Here is a 21,338-nt window from a genome sequence, read left to right as displayed (position 1 = left end):
CCTATTAAACGTGTGCACGAGAGAGCATGCACGAGCCTAGTTCTCCTCGTGCTCGCTCTCTTTACAAGTTGCTGTCGGCATGGCTCATACAAGCCTACTTTCCAAAAGAAGATTTGCACTTTTTCCACTATGTCAGACTCGCCACCGGTAAGTGAAAATCTATTTACGACAAGCATCTCTATAGCTAACTTTAGCATGCTACAGGCTAATAAACAAGCTATCGTCTAGCATCTAAGTTGTTGTTTTTCTTTATTGCTGGTGGGTTTAGAGCTTTCAAGAAGAGAGTCTTTTGGGATCTGATATTGACTACGAGCAATAATTTAAATGGATTTCTCCAAATAGCATGCCAAACTTTACCTGTCGAGTAGAAACTTCACGACCTAGGCATCAGTGGGATAGCCTGACTACGTCAGACTTCCTACTTCCGCTAATTTCATTTCGCTCCTGTAGTCAGTCTGAGATAGCAGCCTATCTTTCAGTTTTCCACCGGCCTGAAAACAGCCGGGCCAATCAACGAACAGAGGGTGGGCTGAGAGCTGTGACGTAGACACTGATTGTACCGTGGATGCGTAGATTTACTTTACATAATCTGCAAAAGTCGTTCACAGCCATGTTCACTCCGGTATTTCGCTCGATGGTTTAGTTTTTGCATCATACATGCGTTTACAGTGGAAGTTAGATGCGGCTGAGCATGCGCATAACGTGTGATTATGTGATTGGCTTACGGGTAACCAATGATTTTAAACTTCAGACAAGCGCCCCCCGCGAGAGAGAAAACACTTCTCTATTATGCTATTCCAGACTCTGTCTACGAAGCAAAGTGAAGTAGCAGAGTCTGGTATTACCAGGCTATCAGTGGGAAGCCCAACCTGTGCTTTTAGCGCACGCCAGCGTGTGAAATATTCTCCCAAAAACACTCTGGTCTTGTTTCTTTCTTCAGAGGCCTTTCTCTTCTTGTCATACAATTCGTAGACACTTTTTCTCTTGCGACCCTCAGACATTTTGAAAAAACCCGGTGAGAACGGCGAACTTCAATGAATGGCTGAAACCGTAGCTCACCACACATATAGGCTACACCTGAAAGTGCGCATGCGCAGAAAGCGAAAACTACCTAGGGAAGAGCACGTACGACGGCCTTACGTAAACATATCACCACAATGATTGACAACTAGGAGGACCAATAGTCTTGATGATCCACCCGGAAAAAGAAAATCCTCCACTATACCTTTAATTTTCATTTCAGTGCTTCTAACTCAGTAGCTGTAAGTGGGTTAGGAATAGGATTTCAAGTGATTTTGAAAAAATTGACAAAAAAGAGAATCACATACCCCACCTTTAACAGACTGATCAGAACAGAAATCAAAACAAACTGACAATGTGACACTTACAGTCAAGTGATTCCAGAGGGTTATGTTAAATTTTCACTTCCAGAAAGTATTGTAAATGACTGTATTTTGTAACAAATAAGAGAGATCTACAAAAAAATGTGTAACACATTTACAAGTCCAGGGGTCAGAAAGTAAAAGTCCTGCCATGTGTTTATTCCACCCATGAACTCAGCCAGCTGATTTCACTAATTAGTTCTATCTTCTGGCTGAAAAAAACTGTGCTAATTAGCAAATCCAGGTGATTGGAACAAAATACTGAGGAGGACTTTTACTTTCTGAACCTGGACTTTACACCTCTGTTTATAAGTGATGAATAGTTTACACTTTAGATTAAGGGATGCAAAGCTTTGTAAATTATTAATTCATGTATTTACACATCTATAACAGGTGTTCAACCCTTTGTAGTGTGTACTGAAGTGTAAGTGCTGACTGGTGAGGGTGCAGATAACTGTCTTCTTTTACACGCATGTCATGGCGTCTTTAAATGCTGTGTACCTGATGTAAGCTTCAGTGGAAGGTAAAACTGGTTCATATTATCACTAGATCCCACACACTTCACACAGAACCAAAGTCTGTGCTGATGAGTGAAAGGATTTAACATAACCCATTGGAATCACCTGACTGTAAGGCATTTATAAATGTCTACCGCTTGAAAACAAATAAATTACTCTTCTTCAAAATATTGCTTTAGCATACCTGCATGTTTGTGCTTTTGAACACAGACCAGCTTACAACTTAACAATAAATCAATAAATTATATACTGATAATTTACTAATGGTTTGTTCATCATGTGTCCATGATTAACCATTGATATATTGATATAATACTAAAACATTTTTGAGGTGTATAGCTTACTTCAATGATTTATAAGGGATAAATATGTATCAACTAATAACGTATCAACCATCTACTAATTATCTATTTGATTTATTTAATGATTTACACATTTAAGATAAATGACAACACATTTGTAAATCATTAGCATAACACATACTAATCATTTATGAACGTATCATGTTTTGTAAATGATCATTATCTGATAACTTATAAATGACTTATAACTGAATATTATTATAAAGTGTTACCCTCAGATTTAAAGCCAAACAAAAAAGAAAACAAACCACTTTGAAATACATGAATTTTTAGTGCAGATGAGAAATAATATAGTACAGTTATTATGTTGGAAGTGTTTTTGTTGTCATTAGAATGACGTGAAGCTTGCAGTATCCATTAAAAATGTTTAGGATCAAATAAGCAGTTTCTCTTTGACTGCATCTTCATAGCCTTCCATCATTCTTTATGGTTAAACTGCATCCTTACATAATTGGCAGTCTGCACAAGTGTGGCAGATGAAATTCAGCCTTTCGCTCTCTGGACTCCCGAACCAACGGTGCCCTCCAGTGGACTCCATAGCTCCTGACAGCCCACACTCCTCATGACCACGTGGCCCGTGGCCAGACGCCCAGTTCTGGTAGCAGCCTGCTTCTCTGTTCTTTATCCAGAACCAGAAGTTGAAGGTGCAGGTGTAACGGAGACCCAGCCATACATGAGAAGTGGAGGCCTGGATGGCTCTTCTCGCTGCCCTGTTCTGAAGCTCCTCACTGTGAATGGAGACCAAGTCCACATGGTGCTTTCTGCAGTAACTCGCAGCTTCAGTCCACGTCAGGTTCTCACGGACCAGAATCAGGTTATCTTTGGAATAGTTTGACAAAAATGTTTCTTAAAAGATCCTCTTAAGGTCTTAAGACCATTAGCGAGTGTGATACAACAGTTAAATAATATTAAGTAACTTACATTTTAGATGCAATATTGTTACTTTATCAACATTTCCTTAACCGGTACAATGTTTTGTTCCTGAATAAATCTGTGTTTTTGAACAAATTAGTTGAATCACTGGTCCCGCTTTATATTAAATTAATAATTTGATACAATGCATTTATTGTGTACATAGCCTACATGTTTTTTTACATTGTACTTATATATATATATATATATAAACCTGCATGTAATTACAGCTGTAATTAATTTCTGTAATTACACCCCCATATCCCACCAAACCTGTCTCTAACTTTACCCGTATCCCACCTCAATAGCAGCTAAAGAGCAATACAATATGAAAACAATAAGTACATTGTACTTATTTTTTTATGTAAGTACATAGTTAAAGACACCTAATATAAAGTGTGACCGAATCATTCAGTGCCTACTGGGGCAGTTGTGGCTTAATGGTTAGAGAGTCAGACTTGTAACCCGAAGGTCACGGGTTTGAGTCTCAGTGAATGAACAGCGCTCTCTTCCACTCTCATCACTCACAACTGAGGTGCCATTGAACAAGGCACTTGGATGGGTGAAATGCAAAGCACAAATTCCGAGTATGGGACACCATACTTGGCTACATGTCACGGCACTTTAATGTAATATGCAGAAATAGTAACTGAAAAATCCCCACCACTAATGCAGTCAGTCTAATGAGAGTTTGTCTGGAACAGGCACACAAGAGAATGAATGACACAAACAATAAAAAAATAAAAAATCTAAACAGAACTCACTGTCATAGCAACAGCATCAAAAATATTCCCAGTGAGAGTATCTCTCACCTTTCTCTGGACCTGTAGTCAGTATTTGTGTTGGTTGACTGCTTGTATTTTCACCCTCAGTTGTGTTTTGAGCTGGTCTGTGCTGTGTTGTTGTTCCTGCTCCAGGAGTAGCTGTGAGTGAGAACCTTTTGGTTAATAAATTACATAGTTAAAGGGTTAGTTCACCCAAAAATAAAAAAAATTCTGTCAGTAATTACTCACCCTCATGTTGTTCCAACCCCCGTAAGACTTTCGTTCATCTTCGGAACACAAATTAAGATATTTGTGATGAAATCTGAGAGCTGGCTCACTCCTTCATAGGCTGCTAGGTAATTGATATCTGCAGGCCCAGAAAAGTTAGTTAAGACATCGTTAAAATAGTCTAAGTGACAGTGGCTCAACCTTAAGTTTATCAAGCGACAAGAATACTTTTTGTGTGCAAAAACAAAACAAAAATAACGACTTTATTCAACTATTCATTTTCTTCTGTGTGGGCCTCTGACATGAGTTCATGAGAGCGCCACGACGCATGCGTGAGAACTGAGAAGATGATGCAGATGGGTCTCGATGTAGTGTTTAAAATGGTTTTAAAGTGTGCATTTCCTGGATGTCCGAATCGTGAGAAACCAACGAGAAAACATAAAAGTGCCTTACCAATGCCGCAAAATGAATGGCTTACCTTTCACACTTTCCCATTGTTCATCCCACTTTCGTCATCTTCTCAGTTCTCACGCATGCGTCGTGGCACTCTCTTGAACTCACGTCAGAGGCCCACACAGAAGAAAATGAATAGTTGAATAAAGTCGATATTTTTGGTTTTTGGTGTTCTCGTCGCTTGATAAATTTAAGGTTGAGCCACTGTAGTCACTTGGACTATTTTAACAATGTTTTTACTAACTTTTATGGACCGGCAGATGCAATTACCTAGCAGCCTATGAAGGAGTGAGCCAGCTCTCAGATTTAATAAAAAATATCTTAATTTGTGTTCCGAAGATGAACGAGGGTTAAAACAACATGAGGGTGAGTAATTACTGACATCATTTTCATTTTTGGGTGAACTAACCCTTTAAGGCTTTTGCTGTAACATTTGCAATATGTTGAAATGTAGACTGTTCTAACAATCTGAGAAAATGTGTGATTTTATTTATTACTATCTGCTCTTATTATCATTATTATTTTTACTACTACTACTACTATTATTATTATTATTATTATTATTATTGCATATTATTGTTGTTGCGTATATTATTGATATTATTGCATAATTTATATAATACTCCGATACTCCCACTGTGTTCTGTTACAACCGAGCAGCTCATGATCCAGTGTTTTCAGTGTCTCAATTATGAAGGTAATATGATGTCATAAAGAATCGCATGCGCAGGGTAAAATTTGTGAAAGTGTACATAAGATTGGAAGTGTAAATTAAATGGTGCTGTAATAAACAGCTTATTAAGCGATCATGATTTATTTGTTTATTTATTTATTTATTTATTTAACACGTATGTGTGCATTAAAAGTACCATTTCGGCAACGAGAACGTTTCTGAGCCAAATGAAGATAAAGATGTGTTCTGGTGACTGGCGTGTTTATTGAACCAATCAGATAAGAGTAAATTAAGAGTCAGCGAGAAGCTCATTTGATTGGCTACATGAAGAAGCTGGACCCGCCCTCCTTTTCACGCTTGCAAAACTCAGTGAGTGAGAGAATCGTGCCAAAACTGGAAGCGATTTAGACAAGTCATTTAGACATTTGCAACAGTTTATTTTTTTACACAAAGTTTGATTTTACGCAATTAATCTGTTTTGCAGTTGCTGACTCTGTTGCTTTTGGTTGCAAATTGCTGTTCACAGGCCTGCAGTGCTTTTGGCTGTATTTGTGCGCAAAAACCGTGCCAAAAGTGTAAGCGTGGAAAATGGAAGTCAGAAGAATACAGATCCTATTTATTTTGCTTTAGCATGAAGCTGCAGTTTCACAATACATGAATTACACTTACGAATAACAGTAAAATGCTGCAAAAAAAAAAATCTTACACTTGAAAGACGATTTACACCTTTACAAATCTTCTCTTGCGCATGCAGATTTAATTTACGCTTCCAATCTTATGTACACCTTCACAAATCTTACCCTGCGCATGCGATTCTTTATGACATCATATTACCTTCATACTCAATGCAGCTGGTTCCACAACCCTATGCAACTCTGCTAGTCCTGTGAGTTTGGGTCACTCATGATGTGCATGTGGGAAAGCAACATGCATCAAGCATCTTCCCAAACTTATGTATTGAGGAGCGAAGAGCAATTATAAACCATGCTGTTGTCAACAAAAGAGAAACTTTAAGGGCCCCATCTGGTTTTCTGCCATATTAAAAGCTTACACGGTTTACATTATATTTGAAAAGTAAAGAAATTAAGAGTAAGACAGTCGTAAATATTAGTATTTCACAGTTTTACTGTAATTTCTTTATTGAATAGGCCTACTTCTTTTCTCTTTTTTTCAATAAATGTTACAATTTTATTTGTTTTTATTTTGAATAATAATAATAATAATAATAATAATATAATTTGGGCAGCCCTATAAACAAAAAAGGCAAACCTGGAGCTTTTTCCCCCCACAATTTTTTTTTTATTAAATTGATTTCATCCCCAAATCATGCAGCTCTTCTTGGAACCACATGAGGGTGAGGTTGTTGTTCTTTTAATGAACTATCCCTTTAATGTTGGTGCTAGAAATATACCTGGTTTAGTGGTTGATTGAGATTTTAGATCTGTAAATGAGGCAGATTACATACGTATTACTTACAGAGATTAAGTAAACAGATTTCTGAGCAGATTTAAAGGCCGCTAAATAGAAAAGGATGAACTCACCACTATGACAGATGAAGGGCTGAGTGGTGTTACATTGAACATCCTTCCATTTTCCTGTTTGATTCACCATCACTGAAACACAGTCCTGGTCTCTTCTGATGTTTCTTAACTGACTTGAATTCCAGAAACGGAAAGAAGAGTTGCTTTGATCCGACCATGACCAAGGGTCTTTAAATAGTCCGATCCATACATATTTTCTTTTTTTTTCTAACATTTTCTCGACATCGTGATTTTCTGAGGATTTTCTGACATTGGCTAGATCAGTGTGGCATCTCCAGGATTTTTTCACCTCAATCAGGATACACTTTTCATTGGTTGTTGCTAGACAAATGACAAGCGAAAGATGTCAATTTCCACTGATGTTAGATAATAATATGGTGGAATTATGCACTTTTATAACAGATTACAAAGATCATAAAACTGGAGCAATTTTGTATCTGTTATAAAAACAGTGGTATGGTAATGCATTACCACAAACTTAACAGTAAACTATGTATAAATACAATGTACAGCCAATAGTGCATTAGAAATTCTTACCATCAAAGCATACAAATTGCCTTTGTGAGTCACAGCTAATATTAAACAATTTCCCACTGCTGGCTATTACAGCACAGCCCTCATTATTATTTATATCTGGTTGTTTATTTTTCTCTTTACTGTAACTGTCTGACAGGGACCAGTGCCATCTGAACACTTCACTTCTATAAAGTCCAATATACACATCATACGAACCATTAGCAATGGTTTTGAACAAGCTGTTCATCTCGTCTGCATTATTCACAGTCGCCAGGTCAGTGTAATTCTCACGGCAGAATCTCTGAGCCTCAGTCCAGTTCTTTCTGATATTTATGAAGTGATACTGGTGAGATATTTGGCTTGAAGTGAAGGCCAAAAGCCCTGCGGAAAACATATAGGATAAACATGGATTAATGAATGCCTTGAAAAGAAAAGTAAGCATATCATTGTCCATTATAACAGTAAATGCTAATCAGCAGTTTCGAAAGTCAAGAGAGAAAGTCTGTACTAAAAAGCTTACCCAAGACAGCAAGGAGAATGGACAGCATGATGCTGTTCAAGACACCCCAGTGTGTGTTAAAGCATATTACAGTTCTAATCTCACTCTTACCTTTTAAATGAACAGATCTAGATAATTAAATGAAAACCACACACCTGTTCCTGTAACTGAACACAGAAAGGAGCAAACAAAAGAGTTGTTGATCCTCTATTGTAAACTACCTGTAACATGTATGTTCTTTGTTCCCTCTTTCATTGTTTTTTTGGTTCTGTCCTGTGACCTGTTTAATTAGTCATTATATTCACGTGTGCCTTGTTAATGAACTCATTAGTTCCTTTTGTTTGTTCATGCTTACAAGCCTTCAGTTCTCCCTTAGTGTTTGTCAGTTCTCGTTAACGTTAGCGTGTGATTTACTTCTGCATTTGTTCCTGTTTCCAGAGTATTGTTATTAAAGTCTATCTCCTAGTATTATTCCTCGTCTTTGTGTACTTATATACCACGTTCTGTGAGACTACCTCATGATACAACAAAATAAATGCCATTACTTCCAATGAAACATTTAAATACATTTGTGTGAGAAGCTCTAACATTTACCAATTTACATTATGTTCGGCAACAAGCTACTTGATCATATATTAGTACAATACTACAATTTCATTATAACATTACATTATTTTAAATTGTAATATGATTCATATTATGATATTTATTGTGTATTTATATTATTACAAATATTACAACCATGTTCACTACAAGCATGAAGACAGAGGCTCAGTCTGATGTGTTCAGATCACATATTTGCTGACTATTCACCAATTATAATAAAAAGTGCATTATCTTATGAAATTAAGTCACTGTGTGTCCAACTTTGAATGAAAGAAAAAAATATATAAAATAAATGAATTCATAAGATGAGAATTAAATATAACACAGTTTTTACAGTTTTTCTCAATTGTTTACACACAAATACTGGTACTTGAGACACAATGACCACAACATGTAACTCATTCGCCAACCCCCTGAACCAATTCTGCTAAACTACAAGCACAATTCCTGCTTTACACTCAAATTGCAGATCTAAAAGTACAATGTTTTTGTGGGAAAAATAAAATATATTTGTTACCGTGTATTTGTGTGTTCTGAGTATAAAAACAATATTCTCAAATATTTTACAACACACTTATGTATGTGTGAGAGGTTCAACCAGGCGCTCAGGTAGAGTCAGAGGAGTTTAAGATAGGAGTTTAAAACCAGCGCGAGTCATTTTGGATCCATCAACTGGATGCGCTTCGATATCCAGGTTTGAACGATGACATAGAATTTAAATGTTTTTTTGTGACATGTTACCTATGTCTGTACATTGGTTTTGTCTCGTATTTATTTTTTACTTATGTTCATACTTGATATTTACTTTTATGTATTTCTTTTTCCTCCAAATAACCTACGTTGAGGGATGTTATTGGGAGATTTTTTTTTTTTTTTATTATTTCTTTGTTGGTCACCTGTTGGTTTGCTTTTGTTGATTTTCCCTATCCTGTAGACCTGATTGCTTCATTGGATTAATTGACTAATTTGGACCTTATTAGGTTAATTGATGTTTTGGTTTATGGGTGTGACTTTACTTGCTTATATTTGCTGCCATTCTCTTCTTCTGTGTGACTGCCCTGATGAAGACCATTTTGTTGGTCGAAACATGTTGGTGCATATATATATTTTTAAAATGACTTAAGCCACATTCATTAAAGGCTTTTTAACCTGATCCTTCTCCTGTTATTTTGACTGAGTGCCTGGGACCTGCTTTTGTTTTACACTTATGTATGTACTGTCTGTAGTAAGTGTAACACTGAACAAAAAAAGGCCTAAGTCATTATGATGAATGGAGAAGAAGTGTTTTCCATTAATCATAGTGTTTTACCTTGAGCACATCAGTGTTCAACTGGTTCTTATAAATGTCTATTCATATGATGGTTTGTGTGTGTCATTAGAAAACAAAATACCATTTTGAGAAGAAATAATACCATTTTGAGAAGAAGTTTAATTTTGCAGGAGAATTGAGGGGTTTTGCCCATTGTGTGTGTGTTTTTTGATTTGTGTGTAGAGTTCTGAGAATATGAGGCATGCTTTCAGAAAATGTGTGTAAACAATTGAGAAAAACTGTAATGTTGGAAGTGTTTTTGTTGCCATTGGAATGACGTGAAGCTCGCAGCATCCATTAAAAATGTTTAGGATCAAATAAGCATTTTCTCTTTGACTGCATCTTCATAGCTTCCCATCATTCTTTATGGTTAAACTGCATCAGTACATAATTGGCAGTCTGCACAAGTGTGGCAGATGAAATTCAGCCTGTCGCTCTCTGGCCTCCCGAACCAACGGTGCCCTCCAGTGGACTCCATAGCTCCTGACAGCCCACACTCCTCATGACCATGTGGCCCGTGGCCAGACGCCCAATTCTGGTAGCAGCCTGCTTCTCTGTTCTTTATCCAGAACCAGAAGTTGAAGGTGCAGGTGTAACGGAGACCCAGCCATACATGAGAAGTGGAGGCCTGGATGGCTCTTCTCGCTGCCCTGTTCTGAAGCTCCTCACTGTGAATGGAGACCAGGTCCACATGGTGCTTTCTGCAGTAACTCACAGCTTCAGTCCACGTCAGGTTCTCACGGACCAGAATCAGGTTATCTTTGGAATGATTAGACAAAAATATGGATTATACAGAGTCGTATGTGGAAGAAGTGATTGCATCTTAAGGCCATAAGCAAGTAAGAAATAAGGAAAATGGTATAATATAATAGCCTACATTTAAATCTAGAGTATTAATCATGATGTATATATAATTTACAAAATGTGTCTGATTAAGGCTTAAGGCATGTATAAGAGTTACATTATTATTTATAATAAACAGTGTAAGCCTCTTAAGGTTCAATTGGGTTCTATAAAGAACTTAGTTTTAAGAACCTTTTATGCCAAAAAGGTTCAGTACAAGTAAAAATTACTGCATAATACTTTCATGTTTAATGTTTTCTTCTTCTTGAAATAAATATGTTTATGAGCTGTTAAATTCATAACATTGATGTAAAATGAAAGGTGCACTAAGTCACTTTTTTTTTGAGTCATCAGTCCTTCCAAAATATGTTTTTGTCTTAGTCTGATTATGGTAAGCCTATTATACGTGTATATATTTAAGACCGGGCGTGATGGTTTTCGCAGGAGATACGTCACTCACTCATGCGTGTCTCGTCATATCCGTAAATAGAGAAAAGTTACTCCGACTACTTTGTATGGAGTGGCATAGGTTAGTCGTCACAACAAGAGAGAAAAGTTGACATGGAGAACGCTAAATCTCCAACCTCCAGGGAATCACCCGTTTCAATAAAATGCCAAACAGAGGAGAGTCTGCTGGCAAAAAGAGAACACGGCAGAGCTCGTAATAAAATGAGAATCAACATTGGCTTGGCTTTTAGGAGATGGCAAGAACTGCGGGATTTGAAATGTTGTAAAAGTGACACAGAGATGCAGTTTTTATTACTATTAGTTTTTATTGAACTGATAAATTGCCATATGCAGCTCTCCAACAGAGTTCATTGTAAAGCATTATCTTGTGAAGGGTCATTTCATTATGGTTGTTCTAGCGCTGTGCTGGAATTTATTTTCAAGAAAGTACTGTGTTTTTTAATGGGTAAAGCTACAGTAATGTCTTAATCGGCTTGAGATCCTTTTCATATAAACTAATTATATCTCTTAAGCCTATAGTGAATGTTTATGAGCAGTAGGATCATCTTTTTTTTCTTTTTTAAGTTATGAGAGAGAACCATATTCATGCGCACAGTCACGCAGAGCCGGAGCACAATCAAAAAAAAAATGTCTTACGCAAAATGCATGCAGTTTTATTAACTGCTAGAGGGCCAAAAATTACATAGTGTACAGTAAAAAAAATTTTTAAACAAAATTAATTAATTATAACTAAATCCATAAAATAACCCCTTGACCCCTAAGAGATTCTATATAATGTGCCTGACAGAACCCTTTTAGGTTCTATAGAACCTTTTCTTCTAAGAGTGTAAGCAACAGTACAGTTGTTGTGGTCGGCCCACAACTGTGATTAAGGCCATAAGTGAGTGTAATACAACAGTTAAATAAGCAAAAAGGTTATATTAATAACTTACATTTTAGATGCAATATTGTTACTGCATCTGTGTTTGCTCATCAACAAAAAAGTTCCTAATGAAGCAGAAATAACTGGTACAATGTCTTGTTCCTGAATAAATCAGTTTTTTTTTAACAAATTGGTTGAATCATTCAGTAACTCTCATAAAGATGATCGCTTATTGCTACCAATTGGCATATGTAATATGCAGAAATAGTAACTGATAAATCCCCACCACTAATGCACAATCAGTCTAATGAGAGTTTTGTCTGGAACAGGCACACAAGCAAATGAATGATACAAACAATAAAAAAAAATTGTTGTATTAGTAACAGCATCAAAAATATTACCAGTGAGTGTATCTCTCACCTTGCTCTGGACCTGTAGTCAGTATTTGTGTTGGTTGACTGCTTGTATTTTCACCCTCAGTTGTGTTTTGAGCTGGTCTGTGCTGTGTTGTTGTTCCTGCTCCAGGAGTAGCTGTGAGTGAGAACCTTTTGGTTAATAAATTGCATAGTTAAAGGGTTAGTTCACCCAAAAATGAAAATTGAAAAATGAATAATAATAATAATAATAATAATAGGGCCATACTGTGCAGCCCTACAAACAAAAACAGCAAACCTGGAGCTTTTTTCCCCCACAAAAAACAAACCAAAAAAAGCTCTACTTGGAACCACATGAGGGTTTTTTTTAGTGCACTATCCGTTTAATGTTGGTGCTAGTAATGTACCTGGTTCAGTGGTTGACTGAGATTTCAGATCCGTAAAGGAGGCAGATTAGATGCATAATACTTACCTCGGGTCTTTAGTGACCCGGTACGTCATTCACTACCCTCCGCCTCATTCATTTTTTTAAAGTTAGACATCAACTTCCTTAGTATTCCTCAATCAATTCATTATAAACAATTATATAACAAGAAAAATATAATAAAATTATAAAATAATTCCTGTTTTCTCATTATTTTTTTTGTAAATATTGTATAGGGTCTCTAACGAACTAAGGTGTGTAACAGTGTAAGTATATTTTTCCTGCACAACAAGAATTTAATCTTTGATGACTGAATAAGTGCAATTCACCTTTATTCCACAAGGTGTCGATGTCTGATACACAATGATGAATTATAGTTTTGAGAATATGTTTGAGATCGTGAATGGGAAATGAGCTCTGACGAGGACAGTGATGATGGTATTAAACTTCTGTGTTAGATATAGATCCGGGTCGCTAAAGACCCAAATATGGAATAATGATTGATGAAACTTTTATGCATTTATTAGTTAAGTAAACAGATTTCTGAGCAGATTTAAAGGCTGCTAAATAAAAAAGGAGGAACTCACCACTATGACAGATGAAGGGCTGAGTGGTGTTACATTGGTAATCTTTCCATTTTCCTGTTTGATTCACCATCACTGAAACACAGTCCTGGTCTCTTCTGATGTTTTTTAACATCTGATTCCAGAAACGGAAAGAAGAGTTGCTCTGATCCGACCATGACCAAGGGTCTTTAAATAGACCGATCCATACATCTTTTTTTTTTACAGTTTTCTTGACATCCTGATTTTCTGAGGAGTTTCTGACATTTGCTAGATCAGTGTGGAAGGTTCTGCAATATTCCTGGGCCTCTCTCCAGGATTTGGTCACCTCAATCAGAATATACTTGGCATCAACTGTTGCTACAAACACATGACAAGAAAAAGATTCTAATTGCTGTTAATGTCAGAAAATAAAAGGGTGCAATGTTGCACTTTTATAACAGATTACAAAGGTATAAAACTGGAGTACTAACATATCTGTTATATAAAAACAGTGGTATGGTAATGCATTACCACAAACTACACAGTAAACTATAAATACAATTTACAGACAAAAGTGCGATAGAAATTCTTACCATCAAAGCATACAAACTGCCTTTGTGAGTCACAGCTACTATTAAACCATTTCCCTCTGATGTCCATTACAGCACAGCCCTCATTATTATTTACAACTGGTTGTTTATCTTTCCAGTTTTGGAACGTCACTTCACTATAACTGTCTGGCAGGGACCAGTGCCATCTGAACACTTCACTTCTATAAAGTCCAATATACACATCATACGAAACATTAGCAATGGTTTTGAACAAGCTGTTCATCTCGTCTGCATTATTCACAGTCGCCAGGTCAATGTAATTCTCACGGCAGAATCTCTGAGCCTCAGTCCAGTTCTTTCTGATATTTATGAAGTGATACTGGTGAGATGTTTGGCTTGAAGTGAAGGCCAAAAGCCCTGCGGAGAACACATAGGATAAACATTGATTAATTAATGTATTTACAAAGAAAAGTACCAGCACATTGACTGTAATTCGGGGTATGCAAAGCACTACAAACACTTGAAAACATGCTTGCATGTGAAAAATAAAAGCTTATTTTTATAATTATTTAAAATAAATCATTTAAATTTTAAGATTTAAATTCACATTTCAACAGACAGCCCAGTAACTACTGTAAATTGTGTCATCCTTTTTAAGATATCATAAAATGTACATCCATGTTTACTTAAAACACTTACCAAAGACAACAAGGAGAAAGAAAACCATGATGTTGTAATTTCATGAGCAACACAGAGCTCAGTGTGTGAGTAAAACATGGTCCATACAGCCTTGTTTTCCTCCTTTTATCTGACACAAAAGAATCAAAATCACAAGTTAAAACGACATGTAATAATGTTATAGTACTCAAGAAATGTAGACTTTTAATAACCCATGGGTTACTACAGTAAAAGCATAACACTTTTACATTTGACTGGATATTTTATTCTGGCATTTAGAAATGTAATACTTACATATGCTTAAAACGTGTTTACTTCTTCATTGTTTGATCGGTGTCTGGCTATTTTAAAAGCAGGATATGTTTTAAGAATGTTGTTTTGCCTGTTACTCTACTCTTGAGAAATCATGTCGTCATGTAGGCTACTCCCGCACCATAATTCTTTAGATTAGAAGGAAGCTGCTTCTTACAGTATTGAATTCTGAATACATATTTTCTAATATAACTATAAAATTACTTTGACAGTTGGAAATTATCAGATGCGTATGCATTCTGTGTAAGAATGAAGGTGACAGTTAATTTAGTCTGATCTGCATCATGACCTGTTACACCAGAGGAATGTGTGTGGCACATAATCTGTCATCAGTTTCAGTCAAGGATTTAAACTAAAATTGTAAATATTCAGTCAAACAATAAGGGAAAGCATGAATGAGTTCCAGTATTGATACTATAATCACTCAATTACAACTATATGTCACTTTTTATAACAAACCCAGTTTAAATAGTCATTGATGTTGCAGCGATAAGATAATGTTTTAGAAATAAAAAAAGTAGAAATATTTAATCAGTTTTGAGAAAATAACATTAAATGCATTTTTAAACATTTATTTTGATTTATTATATACTTTGCTATAAACATTAACCGTTTATAGCATTTATAAACGTGCCTTAGAAAAACAAATACATTAATGGCATGCATCTTGAGACAAAATGACATCTTAAAATATCTTAAAAGTTGCTTTAAGTTAAAACAGCTTAAACTGTAACGAAACAGAAACTCAAGATCCAATTGCGAGTCAAATTAACAGTCTTTATTAGACAACTCCAAACACACAGTCTCAGTAGAAGTGCAGAATAATCCGGCCGTGCAAAGTCTTCAGCAAAGACAAGGAATAACTTCATCCAGTCCTCACCATCCAGAGAATGAGAGAACAGCAAGCAGTAGAATACACGTGATGAGTCGTTCATGAACGTTCATTGCGTCTGTCACGTGACAAATGAACTAAAGACTCGGAAGGTAAAGTAATTATTTATGTTCCCTGTAAATTAGTTTTGACTGCATTATAATGATTTCTTAATTCAGAATATGATCAAGATTGAGTAGGTGGATGTGTTCGGGGAATTTGCCAGTTAAAAGTATAACATTTAAAGCCCCTTAAATGAACGAAATGACTCGAAAAAAGATTCGTTCATTTTGATGAACGAGATCGAACAAGATGATCCGTAAAATGATCCGAACTTCCCATACAGTCACTAGAAGAGCTGACGGAGAGCAAGACAAGACATGAGCAACAACGATCCGATAACACACACAGAACGCCAGCCAGATAAAGACAGTGCAGATGCGTTACACCTGTACCCACTCTGTGATGCAGTGATTAATTAACCCTAACAAGCCCAACGAGTGGACCTACACACAGACGAACACACACACAGAAATGAGCATACGGATCATAGACTGTAAAAAATACGGATTATATATTATACGAATCCATGAACCGTGACACAAACATGCATTTTAGTTTGGGACTAGGCTTTAGCCTTGTCTGTGAAACCAGGGGCCTGTTTCAATAAGGAGGTTCAACCAACTCTGAGTTAAAACTTGACCTCTGAGTTGATTTACCCTGAGATAGGAAACTCTGAGTTTTCAGTTTCAGAACATCTGGGGCTCGTTCTTCGTACGTTGCTCATTACATCCGAGATCAAATGACACATCCAAGATGATATCATCGATTCGTGCGAATCATGATCTGGCTAACTCGGTTCTTCGAACACACTTGCCGGATTACCCGGATATGATTAGTATCGCTGGATTGAGTTATCTGAGATAATTGCGCGTTCATGCGCTGGTTAAAAGGGGATATCGATAGTAGAAACATTGATCAGCAACGCTGCTATTGGCTGCTCAGCGTGGCCAAAGAGCGCGCTCAGTTTTTCTCCTCAGCAGAGCAAGAACTAATAGTCGAAGTTTATTCGGAATTTTAATGTTTAATCAAAACGCCAGGGAACACCTCAAAGTCTGCAAAAGCCAAGAGAGAGGGCTGGCAAAAAGTAGCAGACAATTTAAATCCGTTAGGAGTGGCCATGTTAGATGTTTTTATCACTTATTAGCCTATATTTTTGTATTTTAATAATTGCATATTTACTTTGTTCATTGTAATGTCAGTCACCACACTAGAACATGGGAACAAATAAAAGTGAAGTACAAAAATATTCTACATAATGGTAATTTTTAGTTATATTATAGTCTCTTTTATAAAAGGCACTGTTAAATAAATGGTTGTCTGTTTATAAAAGCAACCAAGAAAAAGGCTGAGAAAAAAAATAGAAAAGATCTTAGTAGCCTAGCCCTAGGCTACACTGTAAAATAATTTTTGCTGCATTCAATTAAGGCTGTATAGTCATTTCAACTGTTAAATCTTGAGTAATGATGAATTGCTTTGACTTGTGAAAGTGAAAACTGATAAAATTATGTTAATGTAAAAATATTTTGCCATGAGTTATTGATCACATTTTTCCCGAGTGTAGTTCATTGTAATGACATTGTGTTTTCCTCTTTTGTTCACTTTTACATAATACACCAACACTTGTATATGTTCCCAAGAAAGTGGTGGCTGAAATATGTGCAGTAAGTGGACATTTTCTAACTTTACAAAGGAAAGAAAGTATAAGACTTAGTAATGTCCATTTGTTTCCATTGCACTGGACAGTGAATAAACCCTCTCAGATAACTCTCATATGGAGGAACTAGCCTACCTGCAAGTGCATAAATAACTTTACTTAATTTATACTTGTATGCTTTATGGCTGCAATATAAGTTGCATGATTCCACATCTACAGAAAGGCCTACAGAAGAGTCTGCACAGACAGAGGAGACATAGGCCTACAGGTGGGCAGTGTATAGCCAACTTTTCCTTTTTATTTGTTGCATGAGGCATGTGTCTAATATCACTTGACCACTGGCTTTTCTTTACAAAGAACAATTGAAATAAAACTCAAGGAACTAAGCATATTTGTCTTTTATTAAACATTTAATGAAAAGTGTTTTTTTTTTTTTTTTTTGCCAATGTTGTGTAATATGGCACATGCAACAATGTCACAGGCCCTGTCAGGTGTGCAACCCTCAGACTTTTCAGACACTGAAATCTTCCCTTTAGTTAGCCAAAGTTCATTTCATTGTGTGCCCTTGTCCTGGAGCTGCATTGTAACTGGTTTGGGTCAGGGAATGGGGTCATAAAACACCTGTCTGCAGGCAGGAACATGTCATAATCACCTATGAAAAAACGCAGTTCTGTTAGGATCAGCATAAGTGTATGTAATACAGTGAGCTTGATATTTAATTGTGGAACTTTTCTTACCACTTTCAAATAATGTGCATAAATGTGAATCTCTGAAAATTCTTAAGTCATGCACAGATCCTGGCCATTTTGCTTTCACATTTGTGATATGGAAGATTTTAGTCAACTGCCTTTTTTTTATTTGATATAATATTACTAATCTGGAATATTAAGAATCACAATAGTAACTGGGCTGCACATTTACATTGTGAACCCCCTTTCTGTTCACATAATCCCCTTCATTGAGGCCTTGATGGCAGTCTATGGTCTATAGTCTATGGTACCAATCACGTTAGTGAAGCCTAAGTGACATATCTGTAATCGGCATATGGTCATGATTGTATGATCTTCATAAAAAATTATGATAGCCTAAGAAAAAAAAAAGAAAAAAAACTGCTTTAGCCTACAACATTGGGTCTTAAGTGGCTTGGAAATGCCAAAAAAAAAAAAAAACCTGTTTTTTAAACATAAAAGCGACAAAAAAACGACAATCTCACGAATCACGAGAAAATATATATATATCTCAGAAAGAAAGTGCATTATCGCGCTGCGCTGGACTTCCCGTATCAGCTCCGCTTATGAAGCCGGGATCTAATCGTTAACATGAAATACGCCTGCTCCCGAGCAGGTTTAAGTTTGCGCACATGTTGCTATGACAGCAAGTCCAGGGGCCTGTACCATGAAGCCGGATTAGGTGGCTAGCCGGCTATGTTTCAGCTTAGTTTCCGCCAACCCTGGGTTTTAGGTACTATGAAAGTAGCTCGGCTTTAATCGGTGTTCGTTGCCATGGTATCTTACGCTGCACGGCTAACCTGCTCCGGGGCAGGTTATGTTCTGGATTCGAGATCTCAGACTGAAGTTTGACCAATCAGCTGAGAGCAAAGAAACATTTAGGTGACGTAACTTATTCCAAGTGTTTGTTGCAATGACTTCACCTTTTCTTCCAAATCCGGTGGACATCTCAGCGCAAATTGTTAGACGAGCACTTTGTAAAGAAAGAGTTTTTAGCCTGACAAAATCCCCTTGCCTTTCCTGATAGTTACTTGTATGAAAGATACAGCTTTTCCGCGGAAGGAATGTCTTATTTTGCGAACTTCTTGAGCCGTACATAAATAATTTAACACGTCGAATTCATGCACTTACTGTACCGCAAATGGTATTGCGTTGTGTTTTTTTGCAAGTGGTACATACTGCACGGTGGGTGATGCACAGAAGCTGGGGGAAAACACGGTTTGTTGAACCATTCGCAAGGTGGTCCTTGCTCTGCAGGAGTACATGAATAGTTTCATTAATAGTGTTCCCCGGACATTTATCGACTATGTCCATAAAAGAGGGCTTTTATAAAATTGCCGGTAAGATATAGGTATTGATAGGGAACACTTTTTTTTTCTTTTTTTTCAAAAAGCACATTTCACAAATGTACTATACAATATAATACATGTTAAGAATTATTTTAAATCTTTATTATTATTCTGTTAATCTTATGATAGGATTCCCTATAATTGCTCCAGTCTCCACTGCTCTAAGAGAACATGAGGCAGATGTTAATAGGAAATCCTATCACTTCAGTTAGAGATGTGAATTTGTGAGATGATTATTTTCTGTGAGATGAATCTTTAAATTAGTAACATTAACAGATATAAAAATGATCTACTAAACATTTCATCTGCTGATGACTTGTGGTCATGAACGTATGATCACAAGTTTGGATGCTAAATGGCCTGGCTCCAGTGCTTGACTCACAAATTTTGAGTCTGTGTTGTGTCAGCGCTTTGAGGAAAGCAAGTTAAATTTGGTACAGTACAAAACAGTTAATTTGAACTGAGATAGAAAAACCTACACAATAACCCCCTGACCTCAGATAGGGCCACAGCACCGCTTCAATGTGGCCCTCAGTAAAACCAGAGTGAAGATCGAGATGACCTTTGGCATCCTAAAGGCACGTTTCAACTGTGTTCAGCCCTTAAGAGTCACCAGAGCGGGCATCAGAGATAGTGGCTGCATGCATGTGCCATTCTGCACATTATAGCCACCAGTAGAAAGGAGCGAGAAACACCACAAAACCAGCTTCTCCCTGATGAAACTGACCCGATCACACTTGACCACTCAGCTGGTGCAGATGTAGATGCAATCACCATACAATATTACACTTAATAAAAGCACAATGAAACTGCAGATAAGTCTCAAACTGTTTTATTGGTTTTGTGGGATGAGAGGGAGAAAGAGAGCAAGAGAAAGTTTCATTAATAAATATTAATACTAAAGTGTTACTTGGTTAAATAAGTTCACATACTGAGATCAGTTTTATTCAGCTGTTTGATCTCCATTTTATTTTTTTCTCAGCTCACAGTCAGCTCCTAGTGAACAGTCTAGTTCAAGTCTCCTTTAGTGTGCAGTCTAGTTCAAGTCTCCTTTAGTGTGCAGTCTAGTTCAAGTCTCCTTTAGTGTGCAGTCTAGTTCAAGACTCCTTTTGTACAGGGCCCTGACTGAGTCTGTTTCCACCTGAAACATAATTCCACCACAAACATGATCATTACAAGTTTTCTGGAGGCTCATCAAAATCACAAAAAGTTCCTTGACTTCCTACAAACACAGGACTGACTGTAATTTATGTCAAGGGTTTTAAATCCTTACACATTTCTTCTGAAGGCCATTGAGGTAGAGGCCTCAGTGTCTGGGGCAGGTTGTGAAAAATCCTACAATAAAAGAGATGTGTAAGGGCCAGTCCCTTTTTTATGCCACACATTCAAATGTTTGCCATAGTAAAAAGCCCAGTGCATTCACATCAGCAACTGTCTGAGAACACACCACCAGAGTGTCTTCATTTCCTCCACCCTATAGGCCAATGTAAAGCATAACTGTTGTAAAGCAGGTTATGTTTCTGGTGTTCTGTCTGCTGCATACTGACCTCTGTGTGGGAGACTGTGTGTGTGTGTGTGTGCTGGCTTCAACAGGGACACATTTCTCTCTACTGCAGAACATACAGTCAGCCATATTTACAACTTAAAAGTAGTAATGTATTGCACACGTACCCAGTGTTACTTGCTTAGAGGACTCAGCACCAGGGTCAGATTGTACAGCACCTGTAATCCCATCCATAATCGGCCGCCCCTTATTGCCTACTAAGAGCCAACTCCTCCGTCACAGTGTATTCTGGTTTTCTGAATTTAACTCTTTATTTCTGTTTGCTGCAAACAAGTGTTTGTGATCAAAT

At 36.9% G+C, this 21,338-nt stretch overlaps 2 protein-coding genes across 2 annotated transcripts; both read right to left on the bottom strand.

Annotated features, from left to right (window-relative positions):
- Positions 1 to 2,516: 2,516 nt before the first annotated feature.
- LOC311276379 (macrophage mannose receptor 1-like) lies at positions 2,517 to 7,897 on the bottom strand (the record flags this gene model as incomplete). The annotated part of the gene is made up of 6 exons (XM_084386015.1): positions 2,517 to 3,081; positions 3,987 to 4,097; positions 6,704 to 6,733; positions 6,834 to 7,154; positions 7,566 to 7,730; positions 7,870 to 7,897. The coding sequence occupies 6 exons, from the start codon at positions 7,895 to 7,897 to the stop codon at positions 2,693 to 2,695; spliced, it is 1,044 nt and encodes a 347-aa protein (XP_084242141.1). The 3' UTR covers positions 2,517 to 2,692.
- A 1,447-nt stretch (positions 7,898 to 9,344) lies between these two features.
- Positions 9,345 to 14,847, bottom strand: LOC311306808 (macrophage mannose receptor 1). Its single transcript, XM_084435390.1, has 6 exons — positions 14,803 to 14,847; positions 14,530 to 14,638; positions 13,873 to 14,247; positions 13,322 to 13,657; positions 12,357 to 12,467; positions 9,345 to 10,522 (listed from the first exon to the last, which is right to left on the bottom strand). The coding sequence occupies exons 2-6, from the start codon at positions 14,555 to 14,557 to the stop codon at positions 10,134 to 10,136; spliced, it is 1,239 nt and encodes a 412-aa protein (XP_084291516.1). The 5' UTR covers positions 14,558 to 14,638; positions 14,803 to 14,847; the 3' UTR covers positions 9,345 to 10,133.
- Positions 14,848 to 21,338: the final 6,491 nt, after the last annotated feature.

The sequence above is a fragment of the Rutilus rutilus genome (assembly GCF_951802725.1).
Source record: "Rutilus rutilus genome assembly, chromosome: 17".
Classification (NCBI taxonomy): domain Eukaryota; kingdom Metazoa; phylum Chordata; class Actinopteri; order Cypriniformes; family Leuciscidae; genus Rutilus; species Rutilus rutilus.
This window is presented reverse-complemented; position numbering and strand designations above follow the sequence as displayed.

Excerpts from the sequence above, each read along its gene's own strand:
- LOC311306808 (XM_084435390.1), bottom strand. The coding sequence starts at position 14,557 with ATGGTTTTCTTTCTCCTTGTTGTCTTTG. Across the intron at positions 14,248-14,529 it reads CTTTCTCCTTGTTGTCTTTG|GGCTTTTGGCCTTCACTTCA; the intron begins GTAAGTGTTTTA and ends TGTTCTCCGCAG. Across the intron at positions 13,658-13,872 it reads GCAGTTTGTATGCTTTGATG|CAACAGTTGATGCCAAGTAT; the intron begins GTAAGAATTTCT and ends ATGTGTTTGTAG.